Raw genomic sequence first — 21021 nt, forward strand, 5'->3', positions numbered from 1 at the left:
GTCTCTTTTGATCTTTGATGGTTTAAAGTCTGTTTTATCAGAGACTAGGATTGCAACCCCTGCTTTTTTTTGTTCTCCATTTGCTTGGTAGATCTTCCTCCATCCCTTTATTTTGAGCCTATGTATGTCTCTGCATGTGAGATGGGTCTCCTGAATACAGCAGACTGATGGGTCTTGACTCTTTATCCAGTTTGCCAGTCTGTGTCTTTTAATTGGAGCATTAAGTCCATTTACATTTAAGGTTAATATTGTTATGTGTGAACTTGATCCTGTCATTATGATATTAACTGGTTATTTTGCTCGTTAGTTGATCCAGTTTCTTCCTAGCCTCGATGGTCTTTACATTTTGGCATGTTTTTGCAATGGCTGGTACCGGTTGTTCCTTTCCATGTTTAGGGCTTCCTTCAGGGTCTCTTGTAAGGCAGGCCTGGTGGTGACAAAATCTCTAAGCATTTGCTTATCTGTAAAGGATTTTATTTCTCCTTCACTTATGAAACTTAGTTTGGCTGGATATGAAATTCTGGGTTGAAAATTCTTTTCTTTAAGAACGTTGAATATTGGCCCCCACTCTCTTCTGGCTTGTAGAGTTTCTGCCGAGAGATCTGCTGTTAGTCTGATGGGCTTCCCTTTGTGGGTAACCCGACCTTTCTCTCTGGCTGCCCTTAAGATTTTTTCCTTCATTTCAACTTTGGTGAATCTGGCAATTATGTGTCTTGGAGTTGCTCTTCTGGAGGAGTATCTTTGTGGCGTTCTCTGTATTTCCTGAATTTGAATGTTGGCCTGCCCTACTAGGTTGGGGAAGCTCTCCTGGATGATATCCTGAAGAGTGTTTTCCAACTTGGTTCCGTTTTCCCCCTCACTTTCAGGCACCCCAATCAGACGTAGATTTGGTCTTTTTACATAATCCCATACTTCTTGCAGGCTTTGTTCATTTCTTTTTCTTCTTTTTTCTTTTGGTTTCTCTTCTCGCTTCATTTCATTCATTTGATCCTCAATCGCTGATACTCTTTCTTCCAGTTGATCGAGTCGGTTACTGAAGCTTGTGCATTTGTCACGTATTTCTTGTGTCATGGTTTTCATCTCTGTCATTTCGTTTATGATCTTCTCTGCATTAATTAGTCTAGCTGTCAATTCTTCCACTCTTTTTTCAAGATTTTTAGTTTCTTTGCGCTGGGTACGTAATTCCTCCTTTAGCTCTGAGAAGTTTGATGGACTGAAGCCTTCTTCTCTCATCTGGTCAAAGTCATTCTCTGACCAGCTTTGATCCGTTGCTGGCGATGGGCTGCGCTCCTTTGCAGGGGGAGATGCGCTCTTATTTTTTGAATTTCCAGCTTTTCTGCCCTGCTTCTTCCCCATCTTTGTGGTTTTATCTGCCTCTGGTCTTTGATGATGGTGACGTACTGATGGGGTTTTGGTATAGGTGTCCTTCCTGTTTGATAGTTTTCCTTCTGACAGTCAGAAGGACTGTCTGTTGGTCTGTTGGAGATTGCTTGAGGTCCACTCCAGACCCTGTTTGCCTGGGTATCAGCAGCAGAGGTTGCCGAAGATAGAATATTGCTGAACGGCGAGTGTACCTGTCTGATTCTTCCTTTGGAAGTTTCCTCTCAGGGGTGTACTCCACCCTGTGAGGTGTGGGGTGTCAGACTGCCCCTAGTGGGGGATGTCTCCCAGCTAGGCTACTCAGGGGTCAGGGACCCACCTGAGCAGGCAGTCTGTCCGTTTTCAGATCTCAACCTCCGCGTTGGGAGATCCACGGCTCTCCCCAAAGCTGTCAGACAGAGTTGTTCGCGTCTGCACCGGCCCCCGCTGCTTCCCCTGTTGGTCTTCAGCTGTGCGCTGTCCCCAGAGGTGGAGACTACAGAGACAGGCAGGCTTCCTTGAGCTGCTGTGAGCTCCACCCAGTTCGAGCTTCCCAGAGGCTTTGTTTACCTACTTAAGCCTCAGCAATGGCGGGCGCCCCTCCCCCAGTCTCGCTGCTGCCTTGCGGATAGATCGCCGCAGACTGTGTTAGCAGTGAGGGAGGCTCCGTGGGCGTGGGACCCTCCCGGCCAGGTGTGGGATATATTCTCCTGGTGTGCCTGTCTGCTTAAAGCGCAGTATTGGGGTGGGAGTTACCCGATTTTCCAGGTGTTGTGTGTCTCAGTTCCCCTTGCTAGGAAAACGGATTCCCTTCCCCCTTGCACTTCCAGGTGAGGCGATGCCTCGCCCTGCTTCAGCTCTCGCTGGTCAGGCTGCAGCAGCTGACCAGCACCAATTGTCCGGCACTCCCTAGTGAGATGACCCCAGTACCTCAGTTGAAAATGCAGAAATCACCGGTCTTCTGTGTCGCTCCCGCTGGGAGTTGGAGACTGGAGCTTTTCCTATTCGGCCATCTTGCTCCGCCTCTCTAAAAGTTTTTAAGTTTCATTTATTTATTTATTATTTATTTGTTTTGTTGAGATGGAGTCTTGCTCTGTCACCCAGGCTGGAGTGCAGTGGCATGATCTAGGCTCACTGCAACCTCTGCCTCTTGGGTTCAAGCGATTCTCCTGCCTCAGCCTCGAGTAGCTGGAATTACAGGTGTGCACCACCACACCTGGCGAATTTTTTTTTTTTTGAGGCAGAGTCTTGCGCTGTCGCCCAGGCTGCACCTCCAGGGTTCAAGCAATTCTCCTGCTTCAGCCTCCCGAGTAGCTGAGATTACAGGTGCCTGCCACCAGGCCTGGCTGATTTTTTTTTTTTTTTTTTTTTTTTTTTTTTTGTATTTTTAGTAGAGACAGGGTTTCACCATGTTGGTCAGGCTGGTCTCCAACGCCTGACCTCGTGATCCACCTGCCTCAACCTCCCAAAGTGCTGGGATTACAGGCATAAGCCACCGCGCCTGGTCAATTTTTGTATTTTTTTAGTAGAGACGGAGTTTCGCCACGTTGGCCAGGCTGGTCTCGAGCTGACCTCAGGTGATCTGCCTACCTCGGCCTCTCAAAGTGCTGGGATTACAGGCGTGAGCCACCGCACTGGCCTTAATTCTTTTTTAACCCCACAAGTATTATTTTATATTATTGTACTCTTTCTAAAAAAGATTCCTGTACTTATTTACCAATATCTTTGGTTTTCCTCTTTTCTTGAATTTCAGACCTTCCATGTGGAAACACTTTTCTTCTGACTGAAGTGTAACCTTTAGTAAATAAGGTATAAGATAGAATGAAAAAGTATTTGGATTATAATGAAATAAATAATGCTGTAGTTATTTGCCGATGATGTAATTATCCTGCACAGAAAACCAAAATAACGTATAACTGAATTGTTATAATTAATAAAAGTTTAAGAAAATTGCTATATATAAAAGTCAACAAATAAAAATAATTTTGAGCTTGGCATAGTGGCTCATGCCTGTAATCCCAGCATTTTGAGAGGCCAAGGTGGGAGGATCGCTTGAGCCCAGGTGTTCAAGACCACCCTGGGCAACATAGTAAGACTCTGTCTCTACCAAAAAAAAAAAAAAAAAAATCAAGCATGGTGATGCACACCTGTGATCCTAGCTATTCAGGAGGCTTAGGTGGGAGGATTAGTTGAGCTGGGGAGGTCAAGTCTGCAGTAATCTGTGATTGTGCCATTGCACGCTAGCCTGGGCGACAAAGGGAGACTCTCTCAAAAAATAACAGTAAGTTAGATTTCTACACAAGCAAAAATCTGCAAGAAGTATATAGTACATAGCAATAAAAATGAGAAGTTCAAAATCCCAGATATGGACTGCACTGCAGACAAATTATGTATATTCTTCAGCAAATAAATGGGATAAAGAGAAGGGAAGCTGGCACTGATTAAAAGAGAAACTCTTAAGGTATAACAACCAAATGTATTGAGGTCCTTATTGGATCCTGATTTGATCAGGCCAACCACAAAAAAAAACTGAGATAGTTATAAAAGTTTGAATTATCACAGATATTGAGTGATACTGAGAAAATATCACAGATATTGGGTGATACTGAGAAATTATTGTTAATTTTCTTAGGTATAATAATGGCATTAGTATTTTAAAGGTTTTTATCTGTCAGAAAAGTAAATACTGACGTATTCATAGGTGAAAGTACATAACTTCTGGGATTTGGTTTCTTTTCTTCTTCTTCTTTTTTTTTTTTTTTTTTTTTTCAAACAGGGTCTCACTTTCTGGTTTAGGCTGGAGTGCAGTGGTGTGATATCAGCTGACTGCAACCTCCGTGTTGTGGGCCCAGGTGATCCTCCTACCTCAGCTTCCTGAGTAGTTGGGACTACGGGTGCATACCACATGCCTGGCTAATTTTTCTATTTTTTAGTTGAGATGGGGTTTCTCCATGTTGCCCAGGCTGGACTCAAATTCCAGGGCTAAAGCGATCTGCCCACCTCCGCCTCCCAAAGTGCTGAGATTATAGGCATGAGCCACCATGCCTACCCAGGATTTGCTCTCTGATGATTGCTTTCACAGTTTAGTTGTTGGATAAACATGGAAGCTTATTATACTCTTTTCTAGTTTTTTTAATGTATTTGAAAATTCCATAATAAAAAGTCTTTGTTTTTGCACTGATTGTTTATTGGTTGCAAGGGAAGGAATAGTAACTGTGCAGTGGAGAAATATGGTAACACTATGGATAGATGATAAAAATTATAAAGTGAGTACAGATGGACGTTGTATGCTGCCCTATGGGATATACTGAGGAAAACACAGTATCACATGTTCTGGTTAGAAATGCATAACCGGAATCTAATCATGAAGAAATATCAGTTGAATCCAAAATGAGCATTCAGCCAAGGGTGGTGGCTCATGCTTGTAATCCCAGCACTTAGCAAGGCCACGGCAGGAGAATCGCTTGAGCCCAGTCGTTCAAGACCAAGCTGGCCAACATAGTAGGATCCTGTCTCTACAAAAAATAAAAAAAATTAGCTGGGCTTGATGATGCGTGCCTGTAGTCCCAGCTACTCAGGAGACTGAGTAGGAGACTTGCTTGAGTCCAGGAGGTCAAGGCTGCAGTGAGCCCTGATCGCACCACTGGACTTCAGCCTTGGTGACAGGGCAAGACCCTGTCTCAAAAAACAAACAAACAAACAAACAAACAAAAAACCGAGTGCTGTGACTCACGCCTGTAATCCCAGCACTTTGGGAGACCGAGGCGGGCAGATCACGAGGTCAGGAGTTCAAGACCAGCCTGACCAATATGGTGAAACCCCATCTGTACTAAAAATAGAAAAATTAGCTGGGCATGGTGGCACATGCCTATAATCCCAGCTACTTGGGAGGCTGAGGCTGGAGAATCACTTGAACCTGGGAGGTGGAGGTTGTAGTGAGCCGATATCGCGCCACTGCGCTCTAGCCTGGGAGACAGAGCTAGACTCTGTCTCAAAAAAAAAAAAAAAAAAAAAAAAAATAGGCCAGGTGTGGTGGCTCACAGCTGTAATCCCAGCACTTTGGGAGCCTAGGCCAGTGGATCACAAGGTCAGGAGTCCAAGACCATAGTGAAACCCCGTCACTGCTAAAAATACAAAAAATTAGCCAGGTGTGGTGGTGCATGCCTGTAATCCCAGCTACTCAGGAGGCTGAGGCAGGAGAATTGCTTGAACCTGGGAGGTGGAGGTTGCAGTGAGCTGAGATTGTGCCACTGCACTCCATCCTGGGTGACAGAGTGTGACTCCATCTTGGAAAAGAAAAAAGCTAAGGATCATTGTATTTTTTAAAAAAGGAGTGCAGACTGTATTTTTCAAAAGGTCAATATCATAAAAGATAGAAGAGGCTGCAAAAATGTTCTAGATTAAAGGAGACTAAAGAGATATGTCAATTAAACTACTAAAGAGATATGTCAATTAAACTACCCTAAACTGGGTCCTGTAGTGGAAGGAAAAGATGCTCTAAAGGACATTATTGAATCAATTGTCAAAATTAAAATACTATGAAAGTAGATACATAAGAGACCAAGCTTTGATGTATTCAGATCACTTTTTTTTTTTTTTTTTTTTTTGAGACAGGGTCAGTCTCTGTTTCCCAGGCTAGAGTATAGTAGTGTAATCATGGCTTACTGCAGCCTTGACCTTTGGGCTCAAAAAATCTTCCTGACTGAGCCTCCCAAGTAGCTGGGACTATAGGCGTGCACCACCACACATAGCTAATTTTTTAATTTTGTAGAGACAGGGTCTCACTATGTTACCCTGGCTGGTTTCGACTTCTGGGCTCAAGTGATCCCCCTGTCTTGGTCTCCCAAACTGCTGGGATTATAGGCATGAGCCACTGCACCTGGCCTCAAATCACTCTTAAGTGTTCTGGAGAAAATAAGATATAAAGAAGGAGAAAGGGAGAAGGAGAGAAAATGAGCACAAATGCTAAATCATTGGGGTAAAATATTAACCATATATGAATCTGGGTGAAGGATATGTGAGTATTTTTTGGTATTACTATTATTCTTGCAACTTTTCTTTAAGTTTGAATTATTTACAAATAAAAAGTTGGAAAAAGTTAAAAATAATGGAGTACCTAGGAATAAAGCCAACAAAAGATGTAAAATACCTTTCTGTAGGAAATTGTATAATAATGAAAAACATTAGAAAGATGTAAATAAACAGGGAGTTATACCATGTTCATGGATTAGAACACTCACTGTCACAAAGATGTCAATTCTTTCCACTCTGAATTATAGACTTATTATAATTTCTATCAAAATCTCAACTGATTTCACTTGATCAGTTAGATAATGAGATTCTAAAATATATGTGGGCCAGGCACGGTGGCTTATGCCTGTAATTCCAGCACTTTGGGAAGCTGATGCCAGTGGATCACTTGAGGTCAGGAATTTGAGACCAGCTTGGCCAACATGGCAAAACCCTGTCTCTACTAAAAATACAAAAAATAGCTAGTCACAGTGGTGCATACCTGTAGTCCCAGCTACTCAGGAGGCTGAGGCAGGAGAATCACTTGAACCCAGGAGGCTGAAGTTGCAGTGAGCTGAGATCGCACCACTGCACTCCAACCTGGGCCACAGAGCGAGACTCTGTCTCAAAAAAAAAAATTAAATTTAAAAAAAAATAATAAATAAATAAATAAAGTAAAAATTACAGTAAAATACATGTGGAAAAGCAGAGGTCCAAATATAGACAAGAAACTCTTGAAGAAGAATAAATTGGAATTATTTGCCTTATCAGTTATTAAGAGTGATAAAACTGTTTTAATTAAGGCAGTGTGGTCATGTAGATTAGTGGAACAGAATAGAGAGTCCAAAAGCAGATATATATATTTATGAAATTCAGTTTGTGACAGAGTTGATACTGAAGAGCTGTGAGAAAGATGGGCATTTCAGACTTGGACAGTTGGTTATCTATGTGGGAAAAAATGTATTAGTCCCCTACCTCCGTTTATACACACAAATTAATTCCAGGTAGATTAAAGACCAAACTTATTAATTTATCTGTTTAGAGACAGGGTCTCGCTCTGTCACCAAGCTGGAGTGCAGTGACACGATCATGGCTCACTGCAGCCTCAACCTCCTGAGCTCAATCCATCCTCTCACCTCAGCCTCCTGAGTAGTTGGGACTGCAGGTGCACACCACTACACTGGGCTAATTTTTTAATTTTTTGTAGAGACAGGGTCTCACCATGTTGCCCAGGTTAGTCTTGTACTCCTGGGCTCAATCGATCCTCCCATCACGGCCTCCCAAAGTACTGGGATTATAGGTCTGAGCTACCACACAAGGTAGCTCAAGACCAAACTTTAAAAGGTAAACCATGAAACTTTTGAAATACAAATTAATACACTTATAGGAAAAAAAGAATTTCTTAAGATTCCCAAAGCCTGGGCCATAAAAGAAAAGAATTATACATTCCTTAATATTAACGAATTTTCTAGCCCGGATGCAGTGACTCACACCTGTAATCCCATCACTTTGGGAGGCCAAGGTGTGCAGATCACTTGAGGTCAGGAGTTCAAGACCAGCCTGGCCAACATGGTGAAACCCTGTCTCTACTAAAAATACAAAAAATTAGCCAGGCGTGGTGGCACATGCCTGTAATCTCAATTATTTGGGAGGCTGAGGCAGGAGAATCACTTGAATCCAGGAGACAGAGGTTGCAGTGAGCTGAGAACACGCCACTGCACTTCAGTCTGGGTGACAGAGTAAGACTCCATTTCAAAAAAAAAAAAAAAAAAAAAAGGAATATTCTATAATCCTAGTGCTTTGCGAGGCTGAGGCTGAGGCAGGAGAATCGCTTGAGGCCAGGAGTTAAAGATGAGCCTGGGCAACATAGCAAGACCCTCTCCCTCTCAAAAAATAAAAAAATTAAATTAAGTAGGCATGTTGGTGTGTACCTGTAGTTCCAGCTACTTGGGAGGCTGAGACAGGAGGATTGCATAATCCCAGGAGTAGGAGGTTATAGTGAGTTATGATTGAGCCACTGCACTTCAACCTGGGTGACACAGCAAGACCGTGTCTCCAATGATAAAGAATTTCTGCTCATCAAAAGACACTATAGGCCAGGCGCGGTGGCTCAAGCCTGTAATCCCAGCACTTTGGGAGGCCAAGGCGGGCGGATCACGAGGTCAGGAGATCGAGACCATCCTGGTTAACACGGTGAAACCCTGTCTCTACTAAAAATACAAAAAACTAGCCGGGCGAGGTGGCGGGCGCCTGTAATCCCAGCTACTGGGGAGGCTGAGGCAGGAGAATGGCGTGAACCTGGGAGGCGGAGCTTGCAGTGAGCTGAGATCCGGCCACTGCACTCCAGCCTGGGCGACAGAGCGAGACTCTGTCTCAAAAAAAAAAAAAAAAAAAGACACTATAAAAATAGTGAAAGAGCAAGCCACAAATGGAAAGATACTGAAATGTATGTAATTTATAGACTTGTATGACTCAATAAGAAAAAAGTTAACCTTATTCATAGAAAAATGGGCAAAACTGGCCAGGCTTAGTGGCTCACACCTGTAATCCCAGCACTTTGGGAGGTGGAGGCAGGTGGATCACCTTGAGGTCAGGAGTTCGAGACTAGCCTGACCAAAATGCAGAAACCCCATCTCTACTAAAAGTACAAAATCAGCTGGGTGTGGTGGCACATCCCTGTAATCCCAGCTACTTGGGAGGCTGAGGCACGAGAATCACTTGAACCCGGGAGGTGGAGGTTGCAGTGAGCCAAGATTACACCATTGTACTGCAGCTTGGGTGACAAGAGCGAAACTCTGTCTCAAAGGAAAAAAAAAAAAGAAGAAAAATGGGCAAAACCAATTAATAGGAACTTTGCAAGAGAAGGAACACAAGTGACCATTAACATGGGAACAAAAGTGTATTCCACCTCATTAGTAACTGGGGAAGTGCAAATGAAAATCACATTGGGATATCATTTCATAATACAGAATTGGCAAAAAAATTTTAAGGTCAGATATTAATTACCAAGTGTTGGGGAGGTTGTGGAGCTACAGGAACTCTTACACTCATTCACTGCTGCTGGTAAGAATATTATCCTCTTTGGGCCAGGTGCAGTGGCTCACGCCTGTAATCCCAGCACTTTGGGAGGCCGAGGTGGGCGGATCATGAGGTCAGGAGATCAAGACCATCCTGGCCAACATGGTGAAACTCCGTCTCTACTAAAAATACAAAAATTAGCTGGGCGTGGAGGCGTGCGCCTATAGTCCCAGCTACTTGGGAGGCTGAGGCAGGAGAAATGCTTGAACCTGGGAGGCAGAGGTTGCGGTGAACCAAGATCGTGCCACTGCACTCCAGCCTGGTGACAGAGTGAGACTCAGTCTCAAAATAATAATAATAATAATAATAATAATAATAATAATAATAAATAAATAGAACCACAAACTGGATGGCTTAAAACAAATGGATGCTCTCACTGTTCTGGAAGCTAGAATTCTGAAACCAAGGTGTCAGCAGGGCTGTGCTGTTGCAGTTCTAGGAAGAATCCTTCCTTGCTTCTTCCCAGCTTCTGAGGGTGGCCAGCGATCCTTGTGTTTGGGGCTTACGGCTGCATCCCTCCAGACTCTCTGCCTTTGTCATCACACATTCTCTGTGTGGCTGTCTTTACATAGTCTTCCCTCTTAGAAGGACACCTGTCCGATTGGAGTAAGGGCCCACCCTACTCCAATATGACTTCATTTTAACTAATTACGTCTTCAGCAATCCTGGTTCCAACTAAGGTCACCTTCTGAAGTTAGGACTTCCACTTGCTTTTTAGGGGACACAATTCAGTCAATAACAGGGAGATAAGGCCGGGGTTATCTTCCTGTTATTGATTGATAACATCCCTTGCTATTATCTTAATTTTTATTCTTTTATTCTTTTTTAATGAGTTTACTAGGAAATTATTTTAGATATCTCCTTCTCACTTAGCAAGTGAGTAAATAAAAAGTTTAAATGAACTTAATTTAATTCTTATAATCCCAGCACTTAGGGAGGCCAAGGCAGGAGGATCGCTTGAGCCCAGTTCAAGACTAACCTGGGTGACACAGTGAGACACTGTTTCTACAAAAAATTTAAAATTTTCCAGGTGTGGTCGTACATGCCTGTAGTCCCAGCTACTTAGCTGGTGAGGCAGAAGGATCACTTAAGGCCAGAGGCAGAGGTTGCAGTGAGCCATGATCACACCACCGCACTCCAGACTTGGCGACAGAGCAAGAACTGCTCTCAAAACAAACAAACAAACAAACAAACAAAAAAGTAGCAGAGGGATAATGTTTTATCTAATTAGGATTCAAAATTAGCATTCCTTGTCATCAAATTGATCACAAATGCTCATCTGTAGCAATCAATCTGAGCTCCAGGGTCATACACAAACAGGTGGTGTGTCAGATTTGGCCTGGGGCCATAATTTACAGACTGTTGATTTAGACTCAGACCTAGGTACTAGGAATAATGAAAAAACAAGGGAATGAATAATAACATTTAAGGTAGTTTTCGTTCTGTGGGGTGGGGGAAGGAAGGCGGATAGAGTTGGAGAGGAATATACAGGTGGCTTCTGGGGTATTGGTAATATTCTATTTCTTGCCTTGATACTACTATTCATTTTAATTTTGTTCATTAAACAATACACATTGTTTTACATGCTTTTTATATGTGTGCTACATTTCACGAAAAATAATTTCAACCTCTCTGACTCCTCCCCACTTCTCCACCCTCCCTCCTTCTTACTAAACCAATTATTCCTTATTTTAAAACCGCTTCCCACTTTTACCTCTGATCTCTTCTGGAGTGTAATCCTTTGGGTTGTGCAAGAGCTTTATGTTCTTTTATTAACAAACCTGTTAATCTATTACCAATCTCAGGTCATCCCTTTTTCTTTGTCATTGTTGCTTTTGCTCTTCTCTCTCCATTCTTTTCCTCAAGCAGACTTTTAAATTTGCCCTTAGAAAGTATAAAAGAAAGTGGGTTTCACTTGCTGTTATCTTACTTTATTTTATTCTTTTAGTTTTTCTTTTATGAGTTTACTAGGAAATTATTTTAGATGTCTCTGTTTCACTTAGCAACTGAGTAAGCAGAAAGTTTAAGTGAACTTAATGAAATGGTGGGAGGCCAGGGTGGGAGGATCACATAAGGCCAGGAGTTTGAGACCTGCCTGGGTAACATACCAAGACCCTGTCCCACAAACAGTTTTAAAAAGTAGTTGGGTATGGTGGTATGGCCTGTAGTCCCAGCTGCTTGTGAGGCTGAGATGGGAAGATCACTTAAGCCCAGGAATTCAAGGCTGCAGTGAGCCATGATTGCGCCACTGTACTCCAGCCTGGGTAACAGAGCTGTCTGGAAAAAAAAAAAAAAAAAAAAAAAAGCATGTAGGAGTTCAAGGCCAGCCTGGGTAAGATGGTGAGACCCCATCTCCATTTAAAAAACCAAAAACAAAAACACACGATGGCCGGGTGCAGTGGCTCACGCCTGTAATCTCAGCATTTTGGGAGGCCGAAGTGGGTGGATCATGAGGTCAGGAGTTCAAGACCATCCTGCCCAACATGGTGAAACCCCGTCTCTGCTAAAAATACAAAAATTAGCTGGGCATGGTGGTGCACACCTGTAGTCCCAGCTACCCGGGAGGCTGAAGCAGGAGAATCGCTTGAACCTGGGAGGCGGAGGTTGCAGTGAGCTGAGATCGCACCACTGCACTCCAGCCTGTGCGACAGAGCGAGACTCCATCTCAAAACACACACACACGGCACACACACAAAAATAATGAAATGGGCACAGGGACCTGTCAGTACATTTGAATCAGAATATTTCAGATCAACCTGCAGCAATTTGTGAGACTTCTCGGTTTGTTTATTTAACAGCTCTTTTGAGATGTGATTCACGTACCACACTATTCACTCATGTAAAATATGCAATGCATTGGCTGTTAATATATTCACAGAGTTGTGCAGCCGTCACCACAGTCAATTTTAAAACCTTTTAATCATCCCAGAAAGAAACCCCTCAACCCTCCGTTGTCAGCCTTCAACCCCTCCCACTCCCAGCTCGTGGTAACCTCTGATCTTTGTGTCCCCCCTATAGGTTTGCCTATTCTGGACATTTCATGTAAATGGCATCATATGGGGTCCTTCATGACTGGCTTCTTCCACTTAGCAGAATGTTTTTGGTTCATCCATGTTGTAGTTTATAGCAGTACTTTATTGCTGAACATTATTTCATTGTATGCATGGCTACACCCCATTCTGCTTATCCGTTCATCAGCTGATAGACATGTGGGTTGTTGCCACCCTGGCTGTTATGAGCGTTAATTGAACAATTGTTTGTTTTTAGATAATTTCTTTTAAGTGGCATTTAGTCATTGTGGAAAATTTGAAAAATATTAAAGAATATAACGAATATGATAAAATTTACTCATAATCCCGCCACTCAAAAAAAAAAAGCTTTATTAACACGTTTTCTGTGGGAAAAAATGCATGTTTATGTAATTTGTTTTATAATTCTTCATTTCTCTTGAAGATTTGCTTTGCATTTGAACAGGTTTTGTTTGCCAAATCACAGCAAGACTGGCCAACTGCAGCTGTCGTAAATAATTTATAAGTCATTGTGCAGTGGGAGTACAGTGGAGTTATCTGCCATCAGATGGGCATGGGGAGGGTTTAGAGAAAATTTCAGAGGAGGAAACATATATTATAAAAATATGTATGAGGTTCTGATACCTGTCAGTAAATAAAATATTGGGTCTTCTAATAAGGTCATTTTGTTCTGTTGTAGGAGGCTGGCAGGATGTACAGTCTTTATCACAGGTGCAAGCCGTGGCATTGGCAAAGCTATTGCATTGAAAGCAGCAAAGGATGGAGCAAATATTGTTATTGCCGCAAAGACCGCCCAGCCACATTCAAAACTTCTAGGCACAATCTATACTGCTGCTGAAGAAAGTGAGTGTGACAGTGCCATTTGATAAAATGTCTTTCTAGTGGTTTCAGTACATAGAGAATTTGCTGGAGAGTTTAGTTAAAGCTATTTGAAAGCTACCCTGAAAATAATTGTATCTAGTGAAAGAAGTATTTATGTTGTCACCTTGGGGCAGTGCTTCTTACCATTTTTCTACTCCAGCACTTTTAAGCAATGTGAGAGACTCCATTTAAAAATCTTATTTCATGGCCTGGCGTGGTGACTCACACCTGTAATTTCAGCACTTTGGGAGGCTGAGGCGGGTGGATCACCTGAAGTCAGGAGTTCGAGACCAGCCTGGCCTACATGGCAGAAACCCCATCTCTACTAAAAATACAAAAATTAGCTGGGTGTGGTGGTGCACACCTGTAATTCCAGCTACTCGGAAGGCCGAGGCAGGAGAATCACTTGAACGTGGGAGGCGGAGGTTGCAGTGAGCCAAGATCATGCCACTGCACTCCAGCCTGGGTGACAGAGCGAGACTCTGTCTCTAAAAAAAAAAAAATCTTGTTTCATGAGGGCAGTGGTTCTTGGATGGGAGGGGGAGTGGGGAAGTAGAGTGGAGAGAATTTGATTGGCGAGTGGCATGAACTCTTTGAAAAAGCTTTCTATGTTATTTATTCTCTGCACAATTTGCAAGTCATCATTTTAATACTTTTAGTTGACAAATAATTATCACATACTTCTATTTAAGGCATAGTGCTAGGCACAGAGCCAGGAGAGAGGGCTTAAAAATTCAACTTCAGTTGACATTGCTAGTTTTGTTAGTCATGTTCAGAGCACTGTGGTTATGTTAGAGGAATGCATGTGAAGTGTTTATGAGTGAAATGATGTCAGGGATTTGCTTTAAAACACACCAGCAAAAAATAAAATAGGGGAAAGGAAAGATAAACATTAACTGACAAAACTAACAATCATTGAAGATAGGTGATGGGTTCCTGTTCGTTTATTATAGCATCTTTACATTTTTGTATACTTTAGAATATTTCCACAATAAAAAGTTTTTTAAAATTATTTTCAACTGGGTGAGGTGACTCATGCTGGTAATCCCAGCACTTTGGGAGGCTAAGGCTGGTGGATCACTTGAGGTCAGGAGTTCGAGACCAGCCTGGGCAACATGGCAAAACCGCGGCCCTACAAAAAATAGAAAAATTAGCCTGGCATAGTGGTGCACGCCTGTAGTCCCAGCTACTTGGAAAGCTGAGGTGGGAGGATCCCTTGAGCCCAGGAGATTGAGGCTGCATTGAGCCATGTTTGTGCGACTGCACCCAAGCCTGGGTAAGAGAGTGAGACCCTGTCTAAAAAATGAAAACAAACAACAAAAAAAAAGCTTCTTTTTTTTAGCTTTTTAAAAACAATTACAAAGAAACCGCCACTAAACCTTCGTTTTTGTTTTATAATAGTGTTGGCTTAGCTAGTCTGTCCTACTACATGGCAGAATCACTGGTGGTAAGGTAGAGTTATTTATATTGATTTTCCAAAAACAGGGTACTTGTTTCTTTTGACTGTGATATCGGAATCAAAGGTATAATATTTAAATGCTTGAATGGTTTTTCGTTTCGTATCCTTTATATAAGTTGAAGCAGTTGGAGGGAAGGCCTTGCCGTGTATCGTTGATGTGAGAGATGAACAGCAGATCAGTGATGCAGTGCAGAAAGCCGTCAAGAAATTTGGAGGTAACAACTTCATTCTGAAAAAATTATTGAATATTGGTAAAATAAAGGTATAACTATCATGTTAATTTAAAAATTTGTTTTGATTCTTGAATTTTCTGAGTCTTTGGAGAAATAATGTATTTGCTCACGCAGAGCATGGTTTAAAACCATCTGATGAGGCCGGGTGCGGTGGCTCACGCCTGTAATCGCAGCTCTTCAGGAGGCCGAGGCAGGCAGATCACTTGAGGTCAGGAGTTTGAGACCTGACCTGGTCAACATGGTGAAACCCCGTTTCCACTAAAAATACAAAAATTAGCTGAGCATGGTGGTGTACGCTTATAATCCCAGCTACTCAGGAGACTGTGGTGGGAGAACTGCTTGAACCTGGGAGGTGGAGGTTGCAGTGAGCTGAGACTGCATGACTGCATTCCAGCCTGGGTGACAGAGTAAGACTCCATCTCAAAAAAAAGAAAAAAGAAAAAAAAGTGTGGAATGATAGACTGTGGAGACTAGGAAGAAAGAAGGGATGGAAGAGGGGTGGATGAAGAGAAATTACTTAATGGGTACAATGTTTGCTGTTTGGGTGATGGATACCTATAATCCTGGACACTTCACAATCTATGCATGTGAGAAAATTGCACTTGTACCTTATACATTTATTTTTGAAAAAATTCTTCTTTTATATGGTTAAATCTCATCTTCACAAAGTCAGTTCCCTCACCATGCCAACTAGTCAGAAGTATATTTTTCTTTCTCTGATCTCTTTTTTTCTTTTCTTTTCTTTTCTTTTTTTTTTTGAGACTAAGTCTTGCTCTTGTCACCCAGGCTGGAGTGTAGTGGCACAATCTTGGCTTACTGCAACCTCTGCTTCCTAGGTTCAAGCAATTCTCCTACCTCGGCCTCCTGAGTAGCTGGGATTACAGGTGCCCACCACCACACCCAGCTAATTTTTGTATATTTAGTAGAGACAGGTTTCGCCACATTGGCCAGGCTGGTCTCGAACTCCTGACCTCATGATCCATCCACCTCAGCCTCCCAAAGTGCTGGAATTAGAGACGTGAGCCACCATGCCCGGCCTCTCTGATTTCTTAAAACATTCCTTTGATCCTTACCTTGTACTATTTTAGATCTTAGTATTTCTTTTCTCCCCAATTAGTTGAAAAGTTCCTAGAAGAAGGTGTTGGGGATTGAGCTAAGGCTTTCATGGTATTGTAGTAGTGCACCTAGGCATGTCCAAATCCTGCCTAAACCATTACCACTCTCCCCACTAATGTTCTGGAGGACCATGTATACATGTGAAGGACAATGGCCAGTGGAAAATGAGGTAATGCTTCAGTGTTAGCAAGGCTGTACTTATAATCCCAGTGCAGAGTGCTGTGGGGTGCTGGACTGAAGCACAAGCTTTGGCTCAAGTGGGGCCTCTTCCCTTAAATCCAAAATCTTACCCATAGCTGGCAGCCTTTCCCAAAGAAATGTGAATGCCTGTGTCAGAAGAGGAGAGAAAATGCAAAACGATGTTTGTCCAACTGATAGGACCCTAATTGTGAAATGTGCCACACTCAAATGCAGGATATTTTACCTAAAATGACTTCACCTAGTAGTAAAAGTGGTTAACTAGTGCCACTTAGGATTTGATGTAATTAGTTTATCCACTAATTTTTGGGGAGGAACTAAGGGGAGAAAGCTGAGACTTTTCAATTCTCTCATATTCATTCAGTTTTAGTTCTTTTCTTTTTTTTTTTTTCCAAACAGGGTCTCACTCTGTCACCCAGACTGGTGTGCAGTGGCATGATTGTGGCTCACCATAGCCTTGGCCTCGTGGGCTCAGGTGATCCTCCAACCTCAGCCTCCCGAAAAGCTGGGACTACAGGCGCCCACCACCAGGCCTAGCTAATTTTTGTATGTTTAGTAGAGATGGGGTTTCACCATGTTGGCCATGTTGGCCAGTCTGGTCTCAAACTCCTGACCTCAAGGGATCCACCCGCCTCAGCTTCCCAAACTGCTGGGGTTACAGGCGTGAGCCATTGTCCCCAGGCTTGCATTTATTATTTAACTTTTAAAAATTGTGGTAAAATACATATAACATAAAATTTACCATCCTATTTTTCAGTGTACAATTCAGTGACGTCCAAGTTTATTATATTGTTACACCACTATCATTAAGTGCACTTTACAAAGAATAATGAAGACCAGGTAGAAACAAAGAAAAAATGTTTGACATAGTTTTTGTATTTTACCATTTTCCTTTAATGTTATTTCACTAAGCATATAACTGTAAACGAAACTTGTTGCTTATAGGTGGAAACTAGATAGAATTTGCAGAAATAGTAGTTACTCTAGGTTTATTTTTTGTGTGTGTGTGTATGAGTCACTAAAACAAAATTGATCCACTTTGATGATTTGCCTGGGATTGAAACAGTAGGTCTTTCTCTTTTCCCAGTTCTCAAGACCAGAAAGGAGCCTTTCCATTTAAGTGAGGGGCCTTGGGGGAAGGGAGACTACTATGCTTGGAAGGAGGACAGGCCTTTGAAACTTCATGCTAGAGAGGAAGGAAGACTTTAAGGAATTTGATCCAAGGTTTATGGAGATAGGGAGGGACAACCAGGAGGTAAGAGAACAACAGATAAGAGTGGAAGCTACAAACCAGCAAAGACTAAGCCTCCTTTTAGTTTCATGTGGAGCTCTGGCAATTGGCTATGTCTCCATTGTGCTAGAGACAATCATGCAGGTGCTATTTTGAAACAGCTACCAGTCTTGCGTTGGTAGTGTTCAGTCATATTATCTAAAAGAAGTACAGCCACGCATTGCTTAATGATAGGGATATGTTCTGAGAAAGGCATTATTAGGTGATTTTATGATCGTGTGAACATAGAGTGTAATTACAGAAACCTAGATAGTCTAGCTGACTGCATACCTAGGCTGTATGGCATAGCCTATTGCTTCTAGGCTATAGGCCTGTATAACATGTTACTGTACTGACTACTGTAGGCATTTGTAACACAACAGTAAGTATGTATCTGAACATATTTAGACAGAAAAAAAAGATAAAATAAAAATATAGTATTATCATCTTAAGGGACCATGTTGCATATATGGTCCGTTGTTGACTGAAATGTTAGGTGTGGTACATGACTGTATTTGTGAATCAACTGAGGGTTCAAAAGAGAGTAAATGCTTTTTTGGTGTGTGATAAAAAGTCTTACATTAAAAGGAAATTGATTATTTTGAAAACAGGAATTGATATTCTGGTAAATAATGCCAGTGCCATTAGCTTGACCAACACATTGGACACATCTACCAAGATAATGGATCTGATGATGAACGTGAACACCAGAGGCACCTACCTTACGTAAGTTTGCAAGAAGAGTTGTGGGGGAGGATGTTGTGGTGTTCTCTTAGGGAACTTACTTAGTTGTAAACAGATTTGAGTCAAATTAACAGTGTAGTTCAAAATCTAGTCAATCCTTATAAAGGCCTAAAAGTCCTTTATTCGGTCAATAGTATTATATTTTATTTTATTATTTTTATATATATATATTTTGAGATGGAGTTTCGTTCTTGTTGCCCAGGCTGGAGTGCAGTGGCACGATCTCAGCTCACTGCAACCTCTGCCTCCCAGGTTCAAGCGATTCTCCTGCCTCAGCCTCCCGAGTAGCTGGGATTACAGGCGCCCGCCACCATGCCCAGCCAATTTTTTTTGTATTTTTAGTAGAGACAGGGTTTCACCATGTTGGCCAGGCTGGTCTTGAACTCCTGACCTCAGGTGATCCACCCACCTTGGTCTCCTAAAGTGCTGGGATTACAGGCATGAGCCACCACACCCGGCCCAATAGCATTTTAAATAGCTTTATTTGGAGCTCCTTTTCTCTATGAATTTAGAAAAGACTAAAGTAGGCTGAGTGCGGTGGCTCACACCTGTAATTTCCACACTTTGGGTGAGGGGAGGATTATTGGAAGCCAGATCGAGACTGAGATGCACAAGATGGCAAGACGCTGTCTCCACAAAAAAAAATTTTTTTAAATCAGGCAGGCATAGTGGTGTGTGCCTACTGAGACCGTGGTGGTGGTCTCATTTACTCAGGAGGCTGAGGCAAGAGGATCCCTTGAGCCCAGGAGTTTGAGGCTGCAGTGAGCTGTGATCATGCCACTGCACTCCAGCCTGGACAGAGAAAGACTCTGTCTCCAAAGAAAAAAAAAGGACTAAAGTGTAGCTCAAGCATTTTCTCAAATATTTGCATGTGTAAAAACTTACATGTATACTCTGTCTTTCATAGGACGCAGTCCTTTCGTAGAACTGTTTCTGATTACTGAAGCCAGCAATAGTCTTCTTCCTCTGAAAAAGACCTGGAGTTTAAAAAAAAAAAAATACTTAGGTTTTAGTTATTTAAATAACAGTAAGGTCATTCTCATGATGAATCACACTTTATTGTAACCAATAAAAAGGCTAACACTTTTTTGGACTTTGGTGGGGAAATGTAGAATATCAAATGAAAGAACATAGTCCTGATCTGTTCTGGATTCATCAGACAACACGTCTTATTGTCCATTTATTTATTTGTTTATTTACCCTCTGGTTCTATCATTTTCCATGTGAGTATCAGGATACATTAGGGTAGAACTTGCTTCTGTACCTTACGTGTATCTTGTTACACACAGAACAGGTGGTTAGGAGCTCAGACTTTGGAGTAAGACTGCTTGGATTCAAATCTTAACACTCACCCTTCATGACTTTCTATTTTGTGACCTTGGACAAGTAACTTAACTTCTTGCAGATTCAGTTTCTTTACTTTTGAAATGGCAATAATAAAGTAGAATGTTATAGGGTTGGTCATGAAGGTTAAATATCTAAGTTATTAAGTTAGAGTCCTGAATTTTTCCCTCAGGTATGTTTTGTTGGGTCTGCAAAACTTGGCCCAGACAAATTGTTTTCATGAGTTACCTACATTCAAAGTTTTATTAGTTAGGGCCAGGCAGGGCAGCTCATGCTTGGAATCCCAGCACTTTGGGAGGCTGAGCCAGGCGGGTCACTTGAGCCCAGGAGTTCAAAACCAGCCTAGACAACATGGCAAAACCCAGTCTCTACAAAAAAGAGAAAAATTAGCTGGGGATGGTGGCACACATGCCTGTAGTCCCAGCTACTCAGGAAGCTGAAGTAGGGGGATTGCCTGAATCTGGGAGGTGGACGTTGCTGTGAGCTGAGATCACGCTACTGCACTCCAGCCTGGGCGACAGAGCGAGACTGTCTCAAAAACTTTATTGGTTGCTTATGTTGAAAAAACTAGAAGATTTATACAAAAGTCCAGATTCCTAGCTTTTGTTGAAATGTTAGAAGATCTGGCCACATAGAGAAGCATTACCATATGGCAATAGTTGCTGTAGCTGAGTGGCACGGTATCAACTACTTCCTTATATGGGGCCAGAGCTCTGTTGTCTTCTGGATGCTGAGGACAGGCTAACAAGTTGTATCATTGTGTTTACACTGTTGTTTTTCTTATATGAAAGAGGAAAGTGAAATATTTCTCATAACCACATCTCTCTCTGAAGTAGGAAAATCAGACTTATGCCAAGAGGGCCGTATATTCAAGTAAAATGGGTAAAAGCTTACTTGTTTGTAGATATGAGGCATATTTCTACAAATTCACTATGTAAGGTATGTCTCTATTGAATGAAACCATAATGAACCCACCATAGCAAGAATTATGGCAAGTGGCTGGGCATGGTGGCTTGTAATCCCAGCACTTTGGGAGGCCAGTGCAGGCAGATCACCTGAGGTCAGGAGTTTAAGACCAGCCAGGCCAACATGGTGAAACCCTGTCTCTACTAAAAATACAAAAAATTAGCCGGGCATGGTGGTGTGCACCTGTTACTGGACTACTCTGGAGGCTAAGGCAGAAGAATCGCTTGAACCCAGGAGGCAGAGGCTGCCGTAAGCCAAGATCGTACCACTGTACTCCAGCTTGGGCGACAGAGTGAGCCTCTGTCTCAAAAAGAAAAAAAGAATTATGGCAAGCATACAGATTGTGAAGAAAAA

The 21021-nt window shown here is 42.2% G+C and overlaps 1 protein-coding gene across 4 annotated transcripts in view; it reads left to right on the plus strand.

Moving 5' to 3' along the window:
- Positions 1-21021, plus strand: part of HSDL2 (hydroxysteroid dehydrogenase like 2) — an 88901-nt gene that overhangs the window by 9883 nt on the left and 57997 nt on the right. For 2 of the 4 annotated variants that reach the window (XM_030919210.1, XM_030919211.1), the window contains exons 2-4: positions 13156-13319; positions 14913-15011; positions 18225-18339. In XM_030919210.1, the coding sequence (XP_030775070.1) occupies positions 13156-13319; positions 14913-15011; positions 18225-18339 (378 nt within the window). The remainder of the gene's footprint in view (positions 1-13155; positions 13320-14912; positions 15012-18224; positions 18340-21021) is intronic. The other 2 variants (XM_030919214.1, XM_030919213.1) reach the window with 2 other exon arrangements.

This window comes from Rhinopithecus roxellana, chromosome 16, assembly GCF_007565055.1.
Source record: "Rhinopithecus roxellana isolate Shanxi Qingling chromosome 16, ASM756505v1, whole genome shotgun sequence".
In the NCBI taxonomy this organism is placed as follows: Eukaryota; Metazoa; Chordata; class Mammalia; order Primates; family Cercopithecidae; genus Rhinopithecus; species Rhinopithecus roxellana.